This window comes from Aethalodelphis obliquidens, unplaced genomic scaffold (assembly GCF_003676395.1).
Source record: "Aethalodelphis obliquidens isolate GAN/ISIS:26980383/991018 unplaced genomic scaffold, ASM367639v1 scaffold120, whole genome shotgun sequence".
Classification (NCBI taxonomy): Eukaryota; Metazoa; Chordata; class Mammalia; order Artiodactyla; family Delphinidae; genus Aethalodelphis; species Aethalodelphis obliquidens.
Genome location: NW_020838064.1, coordinates 361534 through 379944, shown reverse-complemented (window position 1 = coordinate 379944; position 18411 = coordinate 361534). Strand labels below are relative to the sequence as shown.

Here is an 18411-nt window from a genome sequence, read left to right as displayed (position 1 = left end):
TATTCTCAAACACGGTATTTCATACAGCAACCCGAGGAGGCAGGAGAGGCATCCAACAACCCATTTTACAGGTAAGAAGTGAGGCTCAGAGAAAACAAGTGCCTTGTCTGAGGGTCTGGCAGCTCACTCAGTGGTAGAGGGGCCGCCAGGCTTTCCTGGGGAGACTGGTTCAGAGCCTTCCCCTAAGCCTGCACTAGCTCAGTGCCAGTGGAACACCCCCGGGGACACTGCCTGCTTGAGTCTGTCTCACCGCTGGAGGCACTGAGGATTCCCCTCTGTGCCCTGGATGTCCTGGAAAACAAAGGTGCCACAGGAGGTGAGGCCCCCAGGAGTTGGCAGCCCGCGTTCAGGCTGGGGTGGAGGTGGGGGTCAGGGCCCAAAGGTGGAAGGAGCACGGTTCTCTGGAGGGGATGTGGGACCCGTCCCCGGTCCCGGACTGCCAGAGCCTTGCCTGTCTTTCGGGCTGGTCTTCCCTTGGCTCTCCGGTGATCTCGGTTTGGTCCCTACAGATGCCTCTGCTCCATTCTCCTCACTCAAGACAAAGACATAGATCATCTAGACCCAGTGATTTGCGGAATTAAAATCCGGCTGGGAAGACGACAGACCAACCCTCCTGCTCATAGTCAGAGTTCCCCAGGTGGTCTTGTTAGTTCTTCAACCTCCTTACGCCTCCTACTGCCTCAGAGCCTTTGCACACGATGGACCCTGGTCCTGGAAGACTCCCCCTCCTGCTCTTTCCCTAGGTAATTCCTCCCACTCTTCATCTCTCAGTCCCACTAAAATTCAACCACATGTCTCTGCAGAATCGGTGGTGCGGTTGCAATTCTGCACTTATTTTTGTGCTCACTGGATTCGTGTGTCTCCCCTCCCACGTTTAACAGGCTGGAAGCTCCATAAGGACAGGGATTCTGTCTGTTTTCCTCCCAAACAGATCCCGCAAACCTAGTGCCCCGCATAGACAGAGGACGCTCGGTGGGTAACTGCTGAATGAGTGAATGTTGAAGGGAGTGGGGGACAGACACTTTCAGTCCCCAGCTGGTGGCTATGCCACTCACAGACTTCTAACTGTTCCATTCCCATCCCAGTGCCTGAGGGCCTCTGCATAGCTCCCGGGACAGGTAGCTTGAGCCACTGAAGCTCAAAACAACCGTGTTACCTTCTTACCCAGGGAGGATAAGATTGAGGCCTATGACATGCCAAGCAGTGCTATTCTCAGATGAGTAAGACAGAGCCCCTGCCACGTGGAGGGTGGCTCTGGGGCAGAGACAGATAAACAGTAGGGGGCGCTTTCTTCATGCCCCATGTGCAGTCTCAGAGCAAATGCTGACCAGCGACTCCCAAGAGCTCTCCTGGCTTCCGTCCTCACCCCTAGCATCTACTGTCAATACCGCAGCCCAGGGATCCTGTTACACATGTCAGGTCAGCCCCCACCCCCAGCCCTGCTCAAATCCCTTCAGCAGCTCCCCCTGGTCACCCAGGTAAGAACAAAATCCTTACTGGTCTGCAAAGCCCCCGATTAGTCAGGCTCTCTGCAGAGCTGCTCCAAGCAGTGGTCCACAAATGCAGGGTTATCAACATGCTCCCGGAGCCCTAGTCTCTAGATGTCATTGTGAGCACGTGAGAAGGAAAAAAAAAATCCATCTAACCATGATCCCCTTGTCTCAAATACACTGCGGAAGCCTTGGGAAATGTCTGCCTGAAGTTTCCGAACCGGTTGCCTGGGTGAGGCCAGGGAGGGCGCTAATCCCGCTCTTTCAGGGCTGGTGTTTTCATCTTCTTTCTGCGCCTAAACCTTTCAGCTCTGCCTTCTAGGCATGGCAGTTAGGGAACAAACACACCCTGATGATAACTTTCAGAGTGAAGGGCAGAGCCTGCAGCTGGCAGGCCATTCCGGGAGGAGGAAGGTGGGAGGGAGGTGAGGGGGGCATTTATGATATTTCCCATAACTGCATATTTCTCTTTCTAAAAAGCCATGTGGGCAACAGCTGGCTGTTTTTACGATTCCCAAATGCGGAGGGGGTCAAATACCACGGTGCTTTAGAAGGAGAAGGCCACGTGGGATTGGCCTGTGGAGACCCACCTTCCGATGGGGGGCCTTGGGGGACTGTTGGCCACACGACCTGGCACACAGCAGAGCTCAATAAATGTTTGCTCAAGGGTCAGGCTTGAGTCGTCTTTGTGCCCCAAAGAAACCCCTCAGCCCAGAACACCAACAGTTGGTCACCCCCATCCAGTCCATCGGCCAATCCTAGCAGCTTTTTCCTACTACCCTATCCTCTCACTGGGGCCGCGGCAAGAACCTCTCCACAATTTCCCTGTTTCTACTCCTTCCTTAAAGCTAAATCACGTGAGAAGCAGGACTGGTGGATCGTACAGTAGTTCTGTTTTTCATTTTCTCAGGACCCTCCAAACTGTTCTCCACAGTGCCTGCACCATTTTGCATTCCCACCAACAATGTACAAGGATTCCAATTTCTCTGCATCCTCACCAACACTTGTTGTCTTTTGTGTGAGGTGATATCTCACTGGGTATTTATCGAAAAGAAGTGAAATCAGCATCTCAAAGAGATATTATATTAGCACACCCACATTCACTGCAGCATAGCCAAGACGTGGAAACAACCTCAAGGTCCACTGAGGAATGAAGGGACTAAAAAATTCGGACTTACAATGCAATATTATTCAGCTTTAAAAAACGAAGGACTCCTGCAATGTGTAACAACATGGATGAGCCTGGAGGACATCATGCTGAGTGAAATAAGCCAGACGCAGAAGGACAAATACTGAACGATTCTACTTATACGAGGAATATAAAACAGTCAAACTCATAGAAGCAAAGAGCGGAATGGTGGTTGCCAGAGGCTGGGGGGATGGGGAATGGGGTTCCATGGGTATAAGGTTTCAGCTGAGCAAGATGAATAAGTTCTAGCGATCTGCTGTACGACCCTGTGCCTGTAAACAGCAATACACCATTGTGCGCTTGAAAATCTGTTCAGAGAGTGGATCTTACGTTAAGTGTTCTTATCAAAATAAGATAAGGGCTTCCCTGGTGGCGCAGTGGTTGAGAGTCCGCCTGCCGATGCAGGGGACACGGGTTCATGCCCCAGTCCGGGAAGATCCCACATACCGCGGAGTGGCTAGGCCTGTGAGCCATGGCCACTGAGCCTGCGCGTCCGGAGCCTGTGCTCTGCAAGGGGAGAGGCCACAACAGTGGAAGGCCCACGTACCACAAAAAAACAAAAACAAAAACAAAATAAGATAAAAAAATTTTAAAGTAGCATAAAATTAAAAAAAAATTCAAAATCAGATAATGTTAAAACTCTTCAGTTCCTCCAATGGCTCCCATCTCTTTGACATCAGTATCCGAACCCCCTGCGGTGGCCTGGCCATTACCCCTGGCCTCTGACCCTTCACCCTTCTGCTCCCCTCACTGCTCCCTCTGCTTCAGCCATACTGACCTCCTGGCTGCCTCTGGAACAAGCCAGGCTGTTTGCTAGGACTGTTTCCTCTTCCCGGTGACACTGCCGCCGCGGCTCCTCAGAGGGGCCTTCTGGCCACCTACCTAAAACGTCCACCTCCCCTGTCCTGTCGCGTGCTATGCTTGTCTACGAGCTCTCGTCACACCAGACGGTGGACTGTAGGTCTACTGGGTCACCGGTCCCCTCTGGCCTCTCCCATTAGGGCAGAAGTGCTACCAAGGTGGGGCCTCAGGCTGCACGCCTCCCAGAGTCACCATCCAGCTTGTGGCAACAGACATGGTGCTCTGAGCTGTGTAGGGCAGAGGCCCTGCGGGGACGAGGCATCCTGTGCTTTTGTTCACTGTTACGTCCCCAGATACTAGAATAAGAGCTGGCAAAGGGCAGCTCACCACTGCCTGTTTTGGTATGGCCTGCGAGCTAAGAGCAGTTTTTACATTTTTAAATAACTGAAAAAAAATCAAATGGATGACCTTTCGTGGCACATGAACATTATGTGAAATTCACATTCTGATGCCCAGAATCAAGTTTTATTGGAACACAGCCATGCTGGTCGTTTCTTTATGTATCGCCTGTGGGTGCTTTCATGCAGAGTTGAGTAGTTGTGACAGAGACCCTGCAGCCTGCAAGGCCTCATACTGTATTTACTATCTGGCCCTTCGCAGAACACGTTTGGGGAGTGCTGGCCTGGGACGTCCAATGGCACCTAGTGGGCGACCAATGAATGGGGTCTGCTGACTTTTTCTGGACTGACCGCGGTCAGGGTCCTACCCATCCCTCAGAAGCCCAAGGAGGGCCTTTGGCATGAGGTTACTCCGACCCCAATGAACTGTTACTGGAAACCTCCTTTTCACTGGGGTTTGACGAGAGAAAGCCAAGAAGGAGTCCTCTGCAAACCTGGCCTTCGGGCACGTTGGCCCCATCAGCTTCGCTGAGCCACAGGAAGATCATCTGGCTTCATCACGGCCACCCCGGTAGCGCGGTGTCTCTGAGTTGTCCACGGCTGTTCCCTCATTGTCTCATCCTGAGCGATACAGCAAAGACCCGGGAGAAAGCAGTGTTCCTGCCCCGACAGATGGGGAATCTGAGGCGACAGTCTCCCCTCAGCCACCTCCATCCGGAAGCCATCTGTCCAGAGTCTCTGGCTTCCTGCAAAGACTGATGGGTAAAGACGGGTTGCTGCGTCCAAGGACGGTTGCCTTTTCATCAGAAACCTCCTCCGGTCCGTCCTCACTCCTAATACTGGAGCCACTGCCCCTGCCACGTGCACGTGCTTGCAAACCTGCAGCCGGTCAGCTGACTGAAAAGGGAGAGCCCCTGCTCATCACTCATCGGAGGACCACCGGCCCACTCAGCGGCTCAGGCCCGGAGCCCCCGCTACGGTGGCCCCCAACCCCCCTCTCAGTGACTGCTTTCCGTGGAACCTCTCCGTTTTCCTCTCTCATTCTTCACCTGGACACCTGGGCTGCAGTCACTCCACTGGCTTTACCTGGCACAGCAAAGAGTGAGGAGGTGTCAGAGGCACCCTGGTAACCGGTGGGGCCTCTCTTGAGATGTTTTTTTTTTTTTCTCTTGAGGCATTTTAACTCAAGATGAAAGGAGGCTGGTGGCCTATGAGGGCTGTTGGAGAGAGCATCTTGACATTTAATTGTTCCCAATATAATGAGGCATTGCCTGCTTAGAATGCCTCCTACAGGTCAAATGGTCTTTATTGGGAAAGCTACCTCTGCCCCTCACCAGGATTGGTGTGTCCTCTGTGGCCGGGGCTCCCCGCGGAAGGTGTGGTCCAGGAAGGCTTCTCTGAGGAAGAGGCATTTAGGCTGAGATCTGGAGAGGGAAGAGCTGGGGTGGAGTTTGCAGTGGGAGCAACAATGCAGGGGGCTGGGACGAGCAGGAGGGAGAGGCTGAGGCATGCGGGGCCTTGTCTGAAGACCAGAGTGAGACATCTAGGGCTGGGCAAGGGGTGGTCACCCTACAGGCGGGCCCTCCACTCTTCTCACGCCACCACCACTGCCTTGCTACAGCCGACAGCCAAACACATTCGCCGTACCCTACCCGCCTCTGCACCAGGGGTTTCATATTCACGGTCCCATGTCAGCCAACAACCCTATGAGGATAGGGTACGAGTATCTGTGTCCATTTTACAGATGAGGAAGCTGAGGCACTAGGAAGTCAGGGTCACACCACTAGCCAAGACAGAACCAGGATTCAAAACCCAGTGTCAGCAGATCTTCCGATGGAAAAGCTTCTTCCAGCCCAGGCCACCCTGGGCCTTCCATCCAACATGGTTTCATTTCCATGGAACTCTGGGAGGTCCGGTTGGAGTGCCTGGAGGCTCTTGGGTGATTCTGGAGCCTAAGGAAGGGACAGGAGGCCTAGGCAACTGTGGGAGGTAAGGGGGGGCCACTGGGGGCTGGGCCACCTGGGTGGGGAACGTGGGCGGGGGTGGGGTCCGGTGGCTTGGCGGCTGCAGTGAGCACGGGGGCTCTGGGAGGAAAGAGGGGCGCTGCGGGATTAGAAACAACCTGCTCGGAGGCCAGGCTTGGGGGCCGATGGGGTAGAGGACCCCGCCTGACCTCACCGCATCTCACTCCTGGGGGCTGTGAGTGGATGGTCCTCAGATCCGCGTTTTCCTCCTGAAAACATGTCACCATTCCAGCTGCTTCCTCCCAGAGGCTGGCAGTGAAGCAGATGAGTCACAGGGGCAAGGTATCCGTGCAGAGCACACCAATCCGGGGTTTCTAGACTCCTCCTTTTCCCTGAAGGTGCTGGGCTGCGGGGACTGGAGGCATGGGGATTGGAGGAGGAGCCCTTCACACAAGGCAACATTTCACATCGATCCCCTCGTAACTTTTCAGACTTCAAGCCATGAGGAATTGTGTCCTTAGGGATATTCAACCTCCGGCATCCTGTCAGCTGAAGTCTGGGTGACGCTGAGCTCGGCAAAATGACAAACAGTGCGTACATCTGCGTGCGGACGTGTAAGTGTATGTGTCTGTCTGTTTACACACATACCTACTTCCCCTCCCCTCCCCTCCCCACTTGGCTTCCTCACTGCCCTCAGAGCTGGAGCTCAAATCCCTCCTGAGCGGAGGGAAATCCGGCTGTCGTGGTTTCCAGAAAGGGAACGCGATCTCCGTATGGGGTGTAATTACATCTTAGCTTTCTGCAGAAGAATAGTTTACGGTTTAAATGCTATTAATTGTAAGCTGTTTTGTTCCACGGGAAGTTGTTCGTTGATAACTACCCAATTAGGGTTATTTTGCAATTAGTCTATTCACAGAGAATTTATTGCAAAAGGGGAAGGCTGTGGTGCAGTAAATGAAGGCACTGCCCGGGCTGGTGTGCCAAGGCTCAGACGCCCATCTTATCACCCAGCTCCCAGCTCCCTGGAGGGTGTGCCACTTTGGCGGACGCAGCAGAGGCCACAGGGAATCCCCCAGGCTGCACAGCCATGCTGGAGGTGTCTCAGCGGGACCAGGACAGGCCACATCAGCCCACTCGCTCCCCCATCAACACCCACCCTTCTCCTTGCAACTGTACTGATGGCGGAGAGAGACAGCCTGCGGGCTCGGGACATCCCCAAGCTCGGACCGTTGAGGCTAAAGTGAAACCTTCTGCCTCCTGAAGAGGGAAAGGCTCTTGGGAGGACTCAGGCTCTGTATTCCTGAGATACGATACCAGCCCTGCCATCTACTAGCCATGCACCTGTGACCAAGGACTAAACCTCGTTGAGCCCCCATTTCATCATCCCTTAAACGGGTCGATGAGAGACCGACCTCATAGGGCTGGTGTGAGGATACAGTGGGATGGGAGGCACAGTGCTGGAGGTATTACTACACAGAACTGGTACCTTGCGGGGATCAGCACACTATGGCCCATGGGCCACATCCCACCCACAGCCTGTTTTTGTAAATTGAGTTTTATTGGAATAACCAAGTGCATTTGCGTATCTATCGTCCTGGCTGTTTTTGAGATATAATGGCAGAGTTGAGGAGTTGCGACAGAGACGGCACAGCCTACAAAGCCTCAAATATTTACTCGGGCCCTTTACAGAAAGAGTGTGTTGACCCTTGGTACACAGCGAGGACCCACTGTCATTCTCATGGAAAGACATTCAGCTCAGGCCTCTGCCGGGCCATGCACTGGCTAAGAAAAAGACTTTGGAAACATCTCCACTTATTTATTCTGCCACAATCTGCCAAGTCGTGTCAAGAGTATGATGGGGACCCCGGGACTGCTTAGACAAGGTTTAAAATGCAAGAGAGAAGCAAACCTTTTCTTTTTAGACCTTGCTATTGAAAAGAGAGTATAGTACAGATACATGTTTCCAACAGAAAACTTAAAAAATACAGATGAACTTGAGTAATGAGTTGAAGCTGTCCCCACTGCACCCCACCCAGAGGGCCACGTGAAGGGCTTGCCGTGGACACCTCCAAGCCTCTTTACACACTTACCCACGTGGCCATCCCCCACCTGAGCCACACCCTCCGTTCTGTGACCAGCGGTCAACAGAGAAGCATGTGTGAGAGATGAGGAGGCCTGAATTTTAGCCCAAGTTCAGCCTCTAACTGATTAGGTGACCTTGTTGATAAGTCTCCCCTCCTCTATGGACCTCGTTTCTTACCTGTCCAGTGGAGAGACGGAATTAGGATTTCTCTAGGGGTGATCTAGTCCCCTTTTCCTTGGGAGCCATTCTTACCATGCACATCCTTCTCTCGAGAGAGATGGGGGATTGAGGAAGCACTAGGCATCTTCCTGCCTGGCTTCCAAATCCTCCAATGTTGGGGGAACTGAGAGCCCCCTGCCCCCACCCTACCTCTTGGTCCAGCTCTGTTGTCACCTTTCCTGATGCTCTGACCTTCTGTCTCGACAAAGAGGCGGCCCCAGCCGCTGGGACCATGGACCCATTCCTCTTCCACGCGTGGACCCTGTCCCTGCCCCATGCAAGTCTTTCCACGTGTCCTCCCCCAACCCCTGCCCTCAGGACCTCTGGGTTGTCCCATGGTCGGGGACCTTCTCTCTCCACCTGAGAGTGAACTAGAGCATTTGGTAGTATCTGAATTTAGAAGCAACAAGGAGGTATTTTGAACGCTTGACCATTTAGTGAGGGATAGCGGGGTACCCCTTGCACTGATTATGGCCGATGAGAATGAAGGGTGACCAAGAGCAAATTGGGAAACGGGCCGCAAGGGAAGACCAGGTGGGAAGACCCTTCGAGCATTTAATGCAGGGCACTCCCTGGACAGATAAGGAAGATGGAACCAGCGAGCGGAAAGGGCTTTTCCTATCAGTTCATGGCTGAACTCAACTAGAACACAATCTCTCCATTTCAAATGCATCCCTCCCTGTCTGTTCCCAATGACACTGGCTCTTTCTTTGTAGAAAGTGTCTTTTGGATGCAGTCCGCCCTCTGCACCTGCATGGAGAAAACCACTGGACGAACTAATTCACAAACTATTTGGGATGTAACGTCTTCTGCAAGGAAAAATAAAATCTACTGGCTTACAATGAGCTTATGTGGGGACGAGGGTACATGGGTGAAACAGTAGTGACCACCACGAGTTAACTGTAGCCAGATGATGGGAACATGAAGGTTCTCCCTACTCTGAGGTGGGTTTGAAATTTTCTGCCATAACATATTTCTTTTTTTTAAGAAGGGATCTTGACAAAATATGACCTAACCCAGGATGGCAATATCTCTATCTCAGGATGTCTCTACCCGCAGGCTTGTAAGGCCACTTACAAGCCACGTGACCTTAGGGAAGTCGTTTTACGTCTCTCACGTGTAAAAAAGTTATGCTCACGATGACGGTGCTAGCCTCACTGGGCGGTGGGTGAGATGAGCTGATTGAATGCAAAGTGCCCGTGCTGTGCCCGGGACACAGTGAGCACTTGGTAATTGTTATTACCCCCCTTTCACACGCACTGGAAAAGGTGAAACCTGCCAGCAAGGAATACGTGTCAGAGGCGTGAGGTGAGATGCAGAGATGCACGGTGATGCCTCACCTGTGCAAAACTGTCCCCCCCCCAGTTTCTGAGGACCCTCCCCTGTGCTTGTGAACGCCGCTGTTACAGCTCTGACTCGCACTGCATCGCAGCAAGAGGTCTGATTTATCACTGGTCATCAGCACAGAGAATAGGGCCCAGCACAGGGCAGGAGGGAGGGAGGGAGAGAGAGGACGGGAAGGAGGGAGAAAATAAGGAAGGAAGGAATTTTAGGCGGAGGAAGATGGGAAGGATGTTTTCCAGAGCCTCCAATGTCAATGCAACCAACTAGAAACCTTTCAAATCTTATTCAATTACAGTAACATTGGTGTCAATTTTAATCCCAATATTCTGCTGAGACAGAAAACAAACCATATCAATACCATTGCCTCCTACGACTTCCACATTAGCCCCGATTGCACTGTATTTTATCCTTGGCCACCAAAGCAACAGGTTAAAGCTGTAACAAAAGGTAATTTGATTTTGCGAAACTCTTCTCACACGAGACTTCTGAATTCAGGGAGGCCCAAAACAAAAGATCTCCTGTCTTCATCTGGGGTTTGAAAACTAGGGCGGTTATTCTGAGAAGGTCTGAGAATGTGAGCAGAACGGGGCTGGGACTTACCTTCGAGGGGGCAGAACCGAGTGACCTTCTCGGGCATCAGCAGCCCAAGCTTGTGGCGGCAGTAGGTCTCCCCGATCTCCTGGCGGCAGTGCTTGGACTTGGAGCGGGACAGGGCGGAGATGGCCTCCTTACCCGAGATGTCACACTTGAGGGGCCGGTCAGACTTGATCTCGGGGGAGCTGCCCCCACTCTTCCGGGCGTGGGGCTGTCTGGGGGCATCCTTCCCTCGGCTGCCGTTGACCGGGGCTCTCGCACCAGGAGGCAGCACCTCGTTGGCGCCTTTTCCTGGGGACAGATGCCCCTGCCCCTTCTCCTCCTGCCCCAGCTTCCTCTTCAGAAGCTCCTTCTGTCCTCTCGGGGGCTTCTTCGTCAACTCGGGCTGGTGCTTTTGCTTTTGAGTCCTGGGTGCGAAGTTGCTGTTGTCCACGTTCTCAAAATCCTTGGGTACAGAGTTCTCATTGTTGCTGTCTGTTCGCACTTTCTCTTTTGGCCGGTGAGAGAAGTAGCCGTCCTGGAGAAGACAGGAAGGAAACACAGAAGAGAAACTTGACTTTGCCATCACGCTAAGCAGGCCCTGGAGGGTGGGGCACGTAGGCTTGGAAGTCTGGGCCCTGGTTCCACGCCCTGCCTTTGCTACGAGCTTAATGTTAGACCTCATGTTAGGTTTTTCTCTTTGAACCTCAGTTTCCCAACCTGGAAATAGAAGATGTTCCAACTAGAAAATAAAGCTTTTGCAAGCTCTAACGTGCTACGACTATGATCCTCAATGCTTGTTATTAACCACACCCCCTTTTCATATAAGTCTCCTTGGTTGTCTCTGCTACTGGAATCTGGACAGTTTGTTCCAAGCTTCCTGTTTAAATTCTAGCAGCAAGCACTGTGATGGTTTATTTAATGGCTAGAAATGCCATAATAAAGCTCTAAGGGGAGAAAATATTGGTAGGATAGTACATAATTTACATTGCCTTTAGGACATGCTCGTAGATCTATGCCCGTAGGAGAAATCAGACCGTGCCACAGTGAATTCTGAGGGGGAGGCATCACCGGCTATCTTGAGGGGAATATGCCCTTTATAGGACAATCCTATGCAAGGATCCTACAGTGAGTCCCAGGGGGATGAAAACTTGTGACAGTCTTATGTTTGGGCTTTGACTCTTGATGTCTGTACCTACAGCAGAACTGATTAAGTCACGGGGTGGGGGGGCAGGGTGTCAAGAGAAAGGCCAAGAATCATTCTGGAGAAAATGAGTCTTTCTGGGAAGGCGGGCACCCCAAACTCAGCTTCTCCATGGGTAGGTGGGCCCTGGCCATTTTGACCTTGGATCAAATGCACTGGTCAACTACCATCCTGCATCACTTCCAAAACACATTGCTTCTGCTTAGAGCCCATTATCAAGGCCTTAACCTGAAAGAGAATCCACTGTCCCAAAGCTAGTCAGAGGGGACACAGAGGCCACAGAGAACGCTAATTGACTCCATAAATCTACACCCATTGCTCTAGAAACACACTGGCAATGAGTAGCAATTCTGAGGGCAGACATCCTCGTTCGTTTTCCTAAATGTGCCGATTAAAGGTTCTCAAGGAAGAGGGTGGTGGAGAGCAGTGGAGGTAGTGCTGGTGCCCAGGATCGGCTGACGTGCAGCTGACACTGAGCGTGGCTCCTCCTTCAGCAGGTCTGCAAACTACTGCCCTCCCCGAACCAAATCCTGCCCGCCATTTGTTTCTGTAAATAAAGTTTTATTGAAACACAGCCACGCCTGTTCATTTATGGACTGTCTATGGCTGCTTCCCTGCTACAACAGCAGAGGTGAGTGGTTGCCATAGAGACTGGTCTGCAAAGCTTAAAATATTTCTAGCTGGCCCTTTAAGAAAAAGTGTGCAGACCCCAGCTCTCCAAGAACTGTGAGTTTAGAAGGTTCCCCGGGCTTGGTTTGACTGCCCTTGTCTCCAACGTCCCCATTTGGCCCAGCAACGTGTCTGCCCTCTTCTTGCCTTTGTCCCATCTCCCCTAGCATCAAGCACCAATTTCAAGAAGCTGTAAGAATGAAGACTACACTGAGATACCTCGTGGCCATTCTGTAAGTTGATGTTACTTTTATTCTCATTTTGCAGGTACTGGGCATCAGTGACTTATCCAAGGTAACTCAGCTGGTTGGTGGTGAAGCTGGGATTCAAGCCAGATAGACTGCAGACCCCATGCCCTAGGCTACCAGCTCCACCAGCCACTTCCAGGAAGCCGCAGAGCCCTTCTGATCCCCATCACTCTGTCCCCTTAAGCACTGCAGCCTGGCTCCCTTCCCATCCACTCCCACCCAGCTAAATGGATCTGGGATAGGCATGTCATCTCCAAATAGCCGTGTCAAGGCTGGTCAGTGGCCATTAGGTGGCAGGGAGTCACAGAGAGGGAGAGGACAGTAAGGAGGGGCCGCGAAGCACCAGGAGCTTGAGGTGGCAGGAGCTGAGAGGCAATGGGTAGGAAGAAGGAAACAAGGAGAGGCCGAGGGAGAGTGGAGTCTGTGACGGGTCCTGGAGTGGCTACTGGTCATACGCAGCAGCTGCTATTACATGCTGGTCTGTGAAGGGGAACTTCTGGTTCTGACACCCGTTTCCAGTCTTTCTTACCTCTCCATGTATCTTGCAATAAATCCCCCTCAGTGAGGGGCCATTCCTCTGTTCTTATAAACAAACCACACTGATATTCCTCTTTTCCCTTCTTTCTGTCCAGAGGCCCTTGAAGAATCCCAAGCAGCCTCTCAGATGCATTTTCTGAGCACTCGCTGTCAGCAGGCACCATATGCAAGCGACGCACAGGTATCACTTACTGGACACCAACAGTCGTCCCATGAGGGGTACCCTCCTCACTATTTCACAGAAAGAGGCGCCAAGGCTCGTTGCTTTAACACTCTCAGGCATGGGCACGTGTCAAGTGCCAGGCACTGTGCCAAGCCCTTCCATGTTTAACCTTCAGAAGTAACTTTCAAGACAGGTATTACCATTCCCCCATCTTACAAAAGAGGGACAAGGGGGACTTGGGGATGTTCAGTGATTTGCCCGACATCATTTAGGGGAGGCTGTGAACGCGCACCCGTTTAATTCTAAAACTTGCTATAGTTTCGTGCCTCTTCTGTTTGGCTGAGAGGTCAAGGGAGGAGCATTTAGCCCCCCTTCTCTGTGGGGGAATGGATGGGGTATCTCTCTCTTTGCTCATATTAGCCTAGGTTGGGATGGAGCTGGATGGGGGGATGGTATTCAATAAAGCCCTTGACAAATATTCCAGTTCTCTTCCTTCCAGGCACAGGATACAGTTGTACTTCCCATCCCCTGCAAATGAGGCACAGCCAATCAACCTGCCGTGGCCAAGACCAGTGACTCGGGCCAGGGCACAGTTTGCCATGTCCCTCCTTCCCCCATAGCATCCAGCCACACTCCTGATGGTGAAGGCCCTGCATTCCTGAGTGAGGCCAGGGTGGAGGATAGACTCCACCAACCCTCCAGGGGCAGAATAAACCTCTGCTGCTGTCACTGAGGTTTGGGGATCTTTGTTACCGCAGCATAGTCTAGCTCATCCTGATTAATACAGGAGCCAACATGATCTGCTTTCTTCCTCTTAGCTGCCCTCAGATACAGGAGCCAGTTTATTATCATTCTTTGCCTCTAACGGTTGGAAAATCAGTTCGATGAGTCCTGCTGCCTGAGAACAAGAATTTAAATTCTGTCCCTAAGCCCGTTTTCTAGAAGTTAACAAGAAGGCAGAGAGTTGAGCAGAAAGGCCTCTGCCCTCACAGCCATCTGCATCCTCTCTCATCAAACACATCCTCAGTACTGTTCCTGGGTTGTTCTCTTTCCTCATCACGAACTGATGATCACCAGTTTGTCCCCCAAGCAGAAAACCTCCATAAAACCACTAATTTCAAAAGCTCACGTTCTCTACCACCTTCTGGCAGAAGTTCTCCAAGCAACACCAGTTGCAGGAAGCACTGCAATCAACGAAGCTAATGTGGCCATCAGAGAACGGCTGGCTCCTCTGGTTAATTTGTGATATCAGGACCAGGCTCCACCATCAATTCTAACAGGACTCCTGATTAATAAGCGTTGTCTACTTAAAGACACCCCCGCGATGGGGATGGTGAGCTCATGGTGGCCCCTTGGCCTTCCGCCTGGCCCCAGCTGCTACTCCGCTGCCAATCAAAAGATTCGAGTGTAAGAGAAAAGGGCAATATTTTGTCTTCTGGAATGAAGAGCTCATAGATATTCGGTAGCTTCCAGAAAAGCCACTGAGCCACAGTCAGTGAGAACCAGGCATCACCCAGAGGCCTGGGATGATCTGTCACGCTGAGTCAGGGTTGCTTCCTACAATAGCTGATGAGTTCTCTTACACCTTCCCTCCACAGTTTTCTTTCTTTTCTTGTACATTTTATTTTATCGTGGCAAGAACACGTAACATGAGCTCTACCCTCTTAACAAACGTTTTAAGTGCACAATACAGTATTGCTACCTACAGACACAAGGTAGTACAGCATATCTCTAAAATGTATTCATCCTGCGTAAGTGAGACTTTATGCCTGTTGCTTAGCAATTCCTCATTTCCCCTCCCCCAACCCCTGGCAACCACCATTCTACTCTCTGAATTTCTGAGTTTGGCTATTTTAGATTCTCATGTAAGTGGATCAAGCAGCGTTTGTCTTTGTCTGTCTGGCTTATTTCACTCAGCATCACACCCTCCGGGTTCATCCATGGCATCACATACGGCAGGATTTCCTTCTTTTTCAAGACTGAATAATATTCCATTGTACGTCTATGTCACGTTTTCTTTATCCATCCATCCCTCGATGGGCATGAGATATCACCTTACCTTCCCTCTAACTCTTCACCTGCTCGCCAAGAGGCAAACGGGTCTCAGCTTTTCTCTTCTTCCCCTGGAGAATCAAGATCCAGACATCCAAACCCAGGCTCCCTTCCCTGTAAAAACCAACCTTGGGAGGTTTCCAGGCAAATACATGCAAGATGACTATCATATCCTCAGCACCCATGTCCCCTCATACTCTGGCCCTTCACACACCTTGTGTCTCTAATCCTCTCGAGTGCCCAGTGAAGCAACAGCATGAGTCCTAATGAAGGGGAGGAAAGTAAGGCACAGGGAGGTTAAATAACCTGACCAAGGAATGAATGTGATGCTAGAAATGACATGATTCAAATTCTGCATGCCTCAGTTTCCTCATCTGGAAAATGGGGGTGTGAAAATAATACTTATGTCATGGGTATTTGGTGAGGATGAATGTATGTCAAAACGTCCAGAATGTGCCCACCACACCCAAAGCAGGAGAAACAATGAGCAAAGAAGTTTCCCTACTAATCAACACTGGGCCTCCACCACCTCACCCCTGATGGTCTCCACCTGGAGGACAGATCAGTTAGTATTTCTTCATTACGATCGCTAGCTGTGTCCCCTTTATTCTTAAGCAACCCAACACTCTCACCTTGGGTTATTTATGCAAATGCAACCCTTCGACTTATTTTATTTTAATGTACTTATTGCAATGATTGCACATTCAAATGTTTGCATGCGAGCTCCAAAACTCTAATTGCTCTGCTGTTGCCTTACCCCTAAGCTGTTGCTAGAATCCATTTTTATTCTGGAGAAATAATTAAATGCAATAATGTCCTCTATTCCCATGCAACCTTGGGCATGTTTAGAGTCAATTTCAACCAGGTAGAAATATGCCAAGCACAAGATGGCTTCGAGAGGCAGGTTACAGGACCCAGGCTGCTGTTTCAGAGACGCCTGGGTCTGCTCTGTCCTTCCTGGTTCTCTAACGTTCAGACTTCAGGATGGATCTCTCCTCACTTGATCAACTGAATCGGCCCAACCTCCTCCCCTGTACCCAGGTCCTGTTTCCGAGGGGTGGAGGTGGGCTGCTGTGTTTTCAAACTCTCCACTCATTGATAAACCTTTGCTCTTATTTTCGTGTAGAAAGAACACCGAACAAGAAAGGAGGAGACCTGGGTACTTGTCTCGCTTTCGCGACCATCAGATTTTCTCATCTGTAAAATGACAGGTCCTGTGCGTGTGCTGCTGAACATTCTCTGAATTAACCGTTAATCGATACAATCGATGAACAAAGCTCTGCCATTTCAGATCATTGAGAAATAACTGATGGATTTTAAGAGACCAGGGACTGAGGGATAGATGGACGCTCCTAAGTGCATCGTCTTCTCCCCCTGCCTCATCCTGTGATCATTTTCTCCAGCAGCTCTTTGATCTGGGACCGACCATTTCATCTCCCTGCACCCTGACGTCCTCATCCATCCCAGGGGCTGAGGCTGGCATCTAACTCCCTGGAACTGAGAGAACAGATGAAGCACAGGACACAGTGATTGACACGTGCAAGGTGCTTACGAAACATGCATCTATTAGAAAATATGCATACAGTGCTGGCTCTGCCCCAGGCTCTGTTCCCAAGCCCTCTGCAGAGACTAGTTCATTTGATCCCCATGAGGACCCTATGAAGGAGATGCTATGTTATTCTCCCCGTTTTTTGGATGGGATCATGAAGGTTCAGAGAAGTTAAGTGACTAAATCCAGATCTAGGAAGTGGAGGAACCAGGATTCAAACCCAGGCAGTTGGGGTCCAGAGGCCACACCCGCCAACACTGCACCGCCTCTCTGCAGCTATGAGGAATAGAGATGGTGTCAGAGGGGAGCCCCGGCCAGGTGCGCTGTGCAGGCGTGAGGGCGCCTGTCCCACCTGCTCACTCATCATGACCCGTTTAGGGCTTTCTTTTGTGCCATGTGGACACACTGCCAGCTGAGTAGCTGTTTGCTGTTGAACTCAGTGTCCGAGGCTTCATTCCAATCACCAAGGTGATCAAGGCCATTGAGAGGGGCACATGGGGGAGAAGCCCACACCTGCTTCCAGAAGGACTTCTGTGCCAGGGCAGTGGAATGGAGGAGGCGCAGTGTGCATGGCTGCACCCAATTAGGACATGCAATTACCGGGCTGCCAATGCAAATAGACCTCACAGAGGCCCGGCGCCCACCCGCCTGGCTCATTTGCATGCACAAAAAGTGGCAGGGCTGGCCAGAGCTTAGAAACCCGTGGTCTTTGCTGGGCACGGGCAGGCCAGGCTTTAACAGAACCCTCAATAATAAGCCTGGTATAATTTAGCAAATTTAGTCATGTTAACGGGACGCCCAGCATGGGGTGAGGAGGGAGGGAGCTGGATGGATAGAGCTGGCTTGGAATCCAGCCTCTGCCCCTTAACCCTGAGATACAGAGGAAGAAGCTTAGCCTCTCACAGCCTCAGTTTTCTCATCTACAAAAAAAAAGGGGTAGGAAGACCTACTTTGCAAAGGTGCAGGAGAGATTAAATAATAGGGCACACTCATATTTAATTCTAGTTAACAACAGAACAATTAGCATGAGGCTTGATATGTACTCAGCCCTCAATCAACATTTTTACCAGGCACCCCATCATTTGAGGAGCAGACCTAAATCATTTGGAAAGGCAGGGTCGGGAGGTGAAGTGCGTTCAGATCCACCCGGCCTCTGCCACTTGCTCACTGAGTGACCCGGGGCACAGTACCTAACTTTGAGAGCCTCAGTCTCCCTCTCTGTAAAATGGGCATAATAACCAGTACCTACCTAACCGGGCTTTTACAACAGCTCAAAGAGTTAATACGTGTAAAGCACTTAACACAAAGCCTAGAACTTAATAAATGTTAGCTACAATTGATTTAATTGGAATTAATGCTTACTGTGATGATCTAATGAGGTAGATCTCAAAGTGTGCTCTGGGGACTCCTGGGGGACCCTTTCAGGGGATCTTCAAGGTCACTATTTCCATCATAATTTGAAGACGTTATTTTCCTTTTTCTCATTCATGCTCTCACACAAGCACACAGTGGAGTTTGTAGAGGCTCCATGATGTGTGAAATCGCAACAGATTGAAAGCAGAAGCAAATGTGAGAATCCAGCTGTCTTCTATTAAGCCAGATATTACAGACTTGCAAAAAATGTGAAACAATGCCTCTTTTCACGAAATTTGCTTTTGTTGTACAAAACATATGCATTTTTCATAAAATTTTTTACTTATATAGATAGGTAACGGGTTATGGTTAATTTTTTTTTTTTTTTTTTTTTTTTGCCATATGCGGGCCTCTCACTGTTGCGGCCTCTTCCGTTGCGGAGCACAGGCTCCGGACGCGCAGGCTCGGCGGCCATAGCTCACGGGCGCAGCTGCTCCGCGGCATGTGGGATCTTCCCGGACCGAGGCACGAACCCGTGTCCCCTGCATCGGCAGGCGTACTCTCAACCACTGCGC

At 51.0% G+C, this 18411-nt stretch overlaps 1 protein-coding gene across 1 annotated transcript in view; it reads right to left on the bottom strand.

Moving 5' to 3' along the window:
- The window catches only part of XYLT1 (xylosyltransferase 1), a 317608-nt gene that overhangs the window by 142277 nt on the left and 156920 nt on the right, over positions 1–18411 (bottom strand). Inside the window, exon 4 of the mRNA XM_027098118.1 lies at positions 10089–10599. Within this exon, the coding sequence (XP_026953919.1) occupies positions 10089–10599 (511 nt within the window). The remainder of the gene's footprint in view (positions 1–10088; positions 10600–18411) is intronic.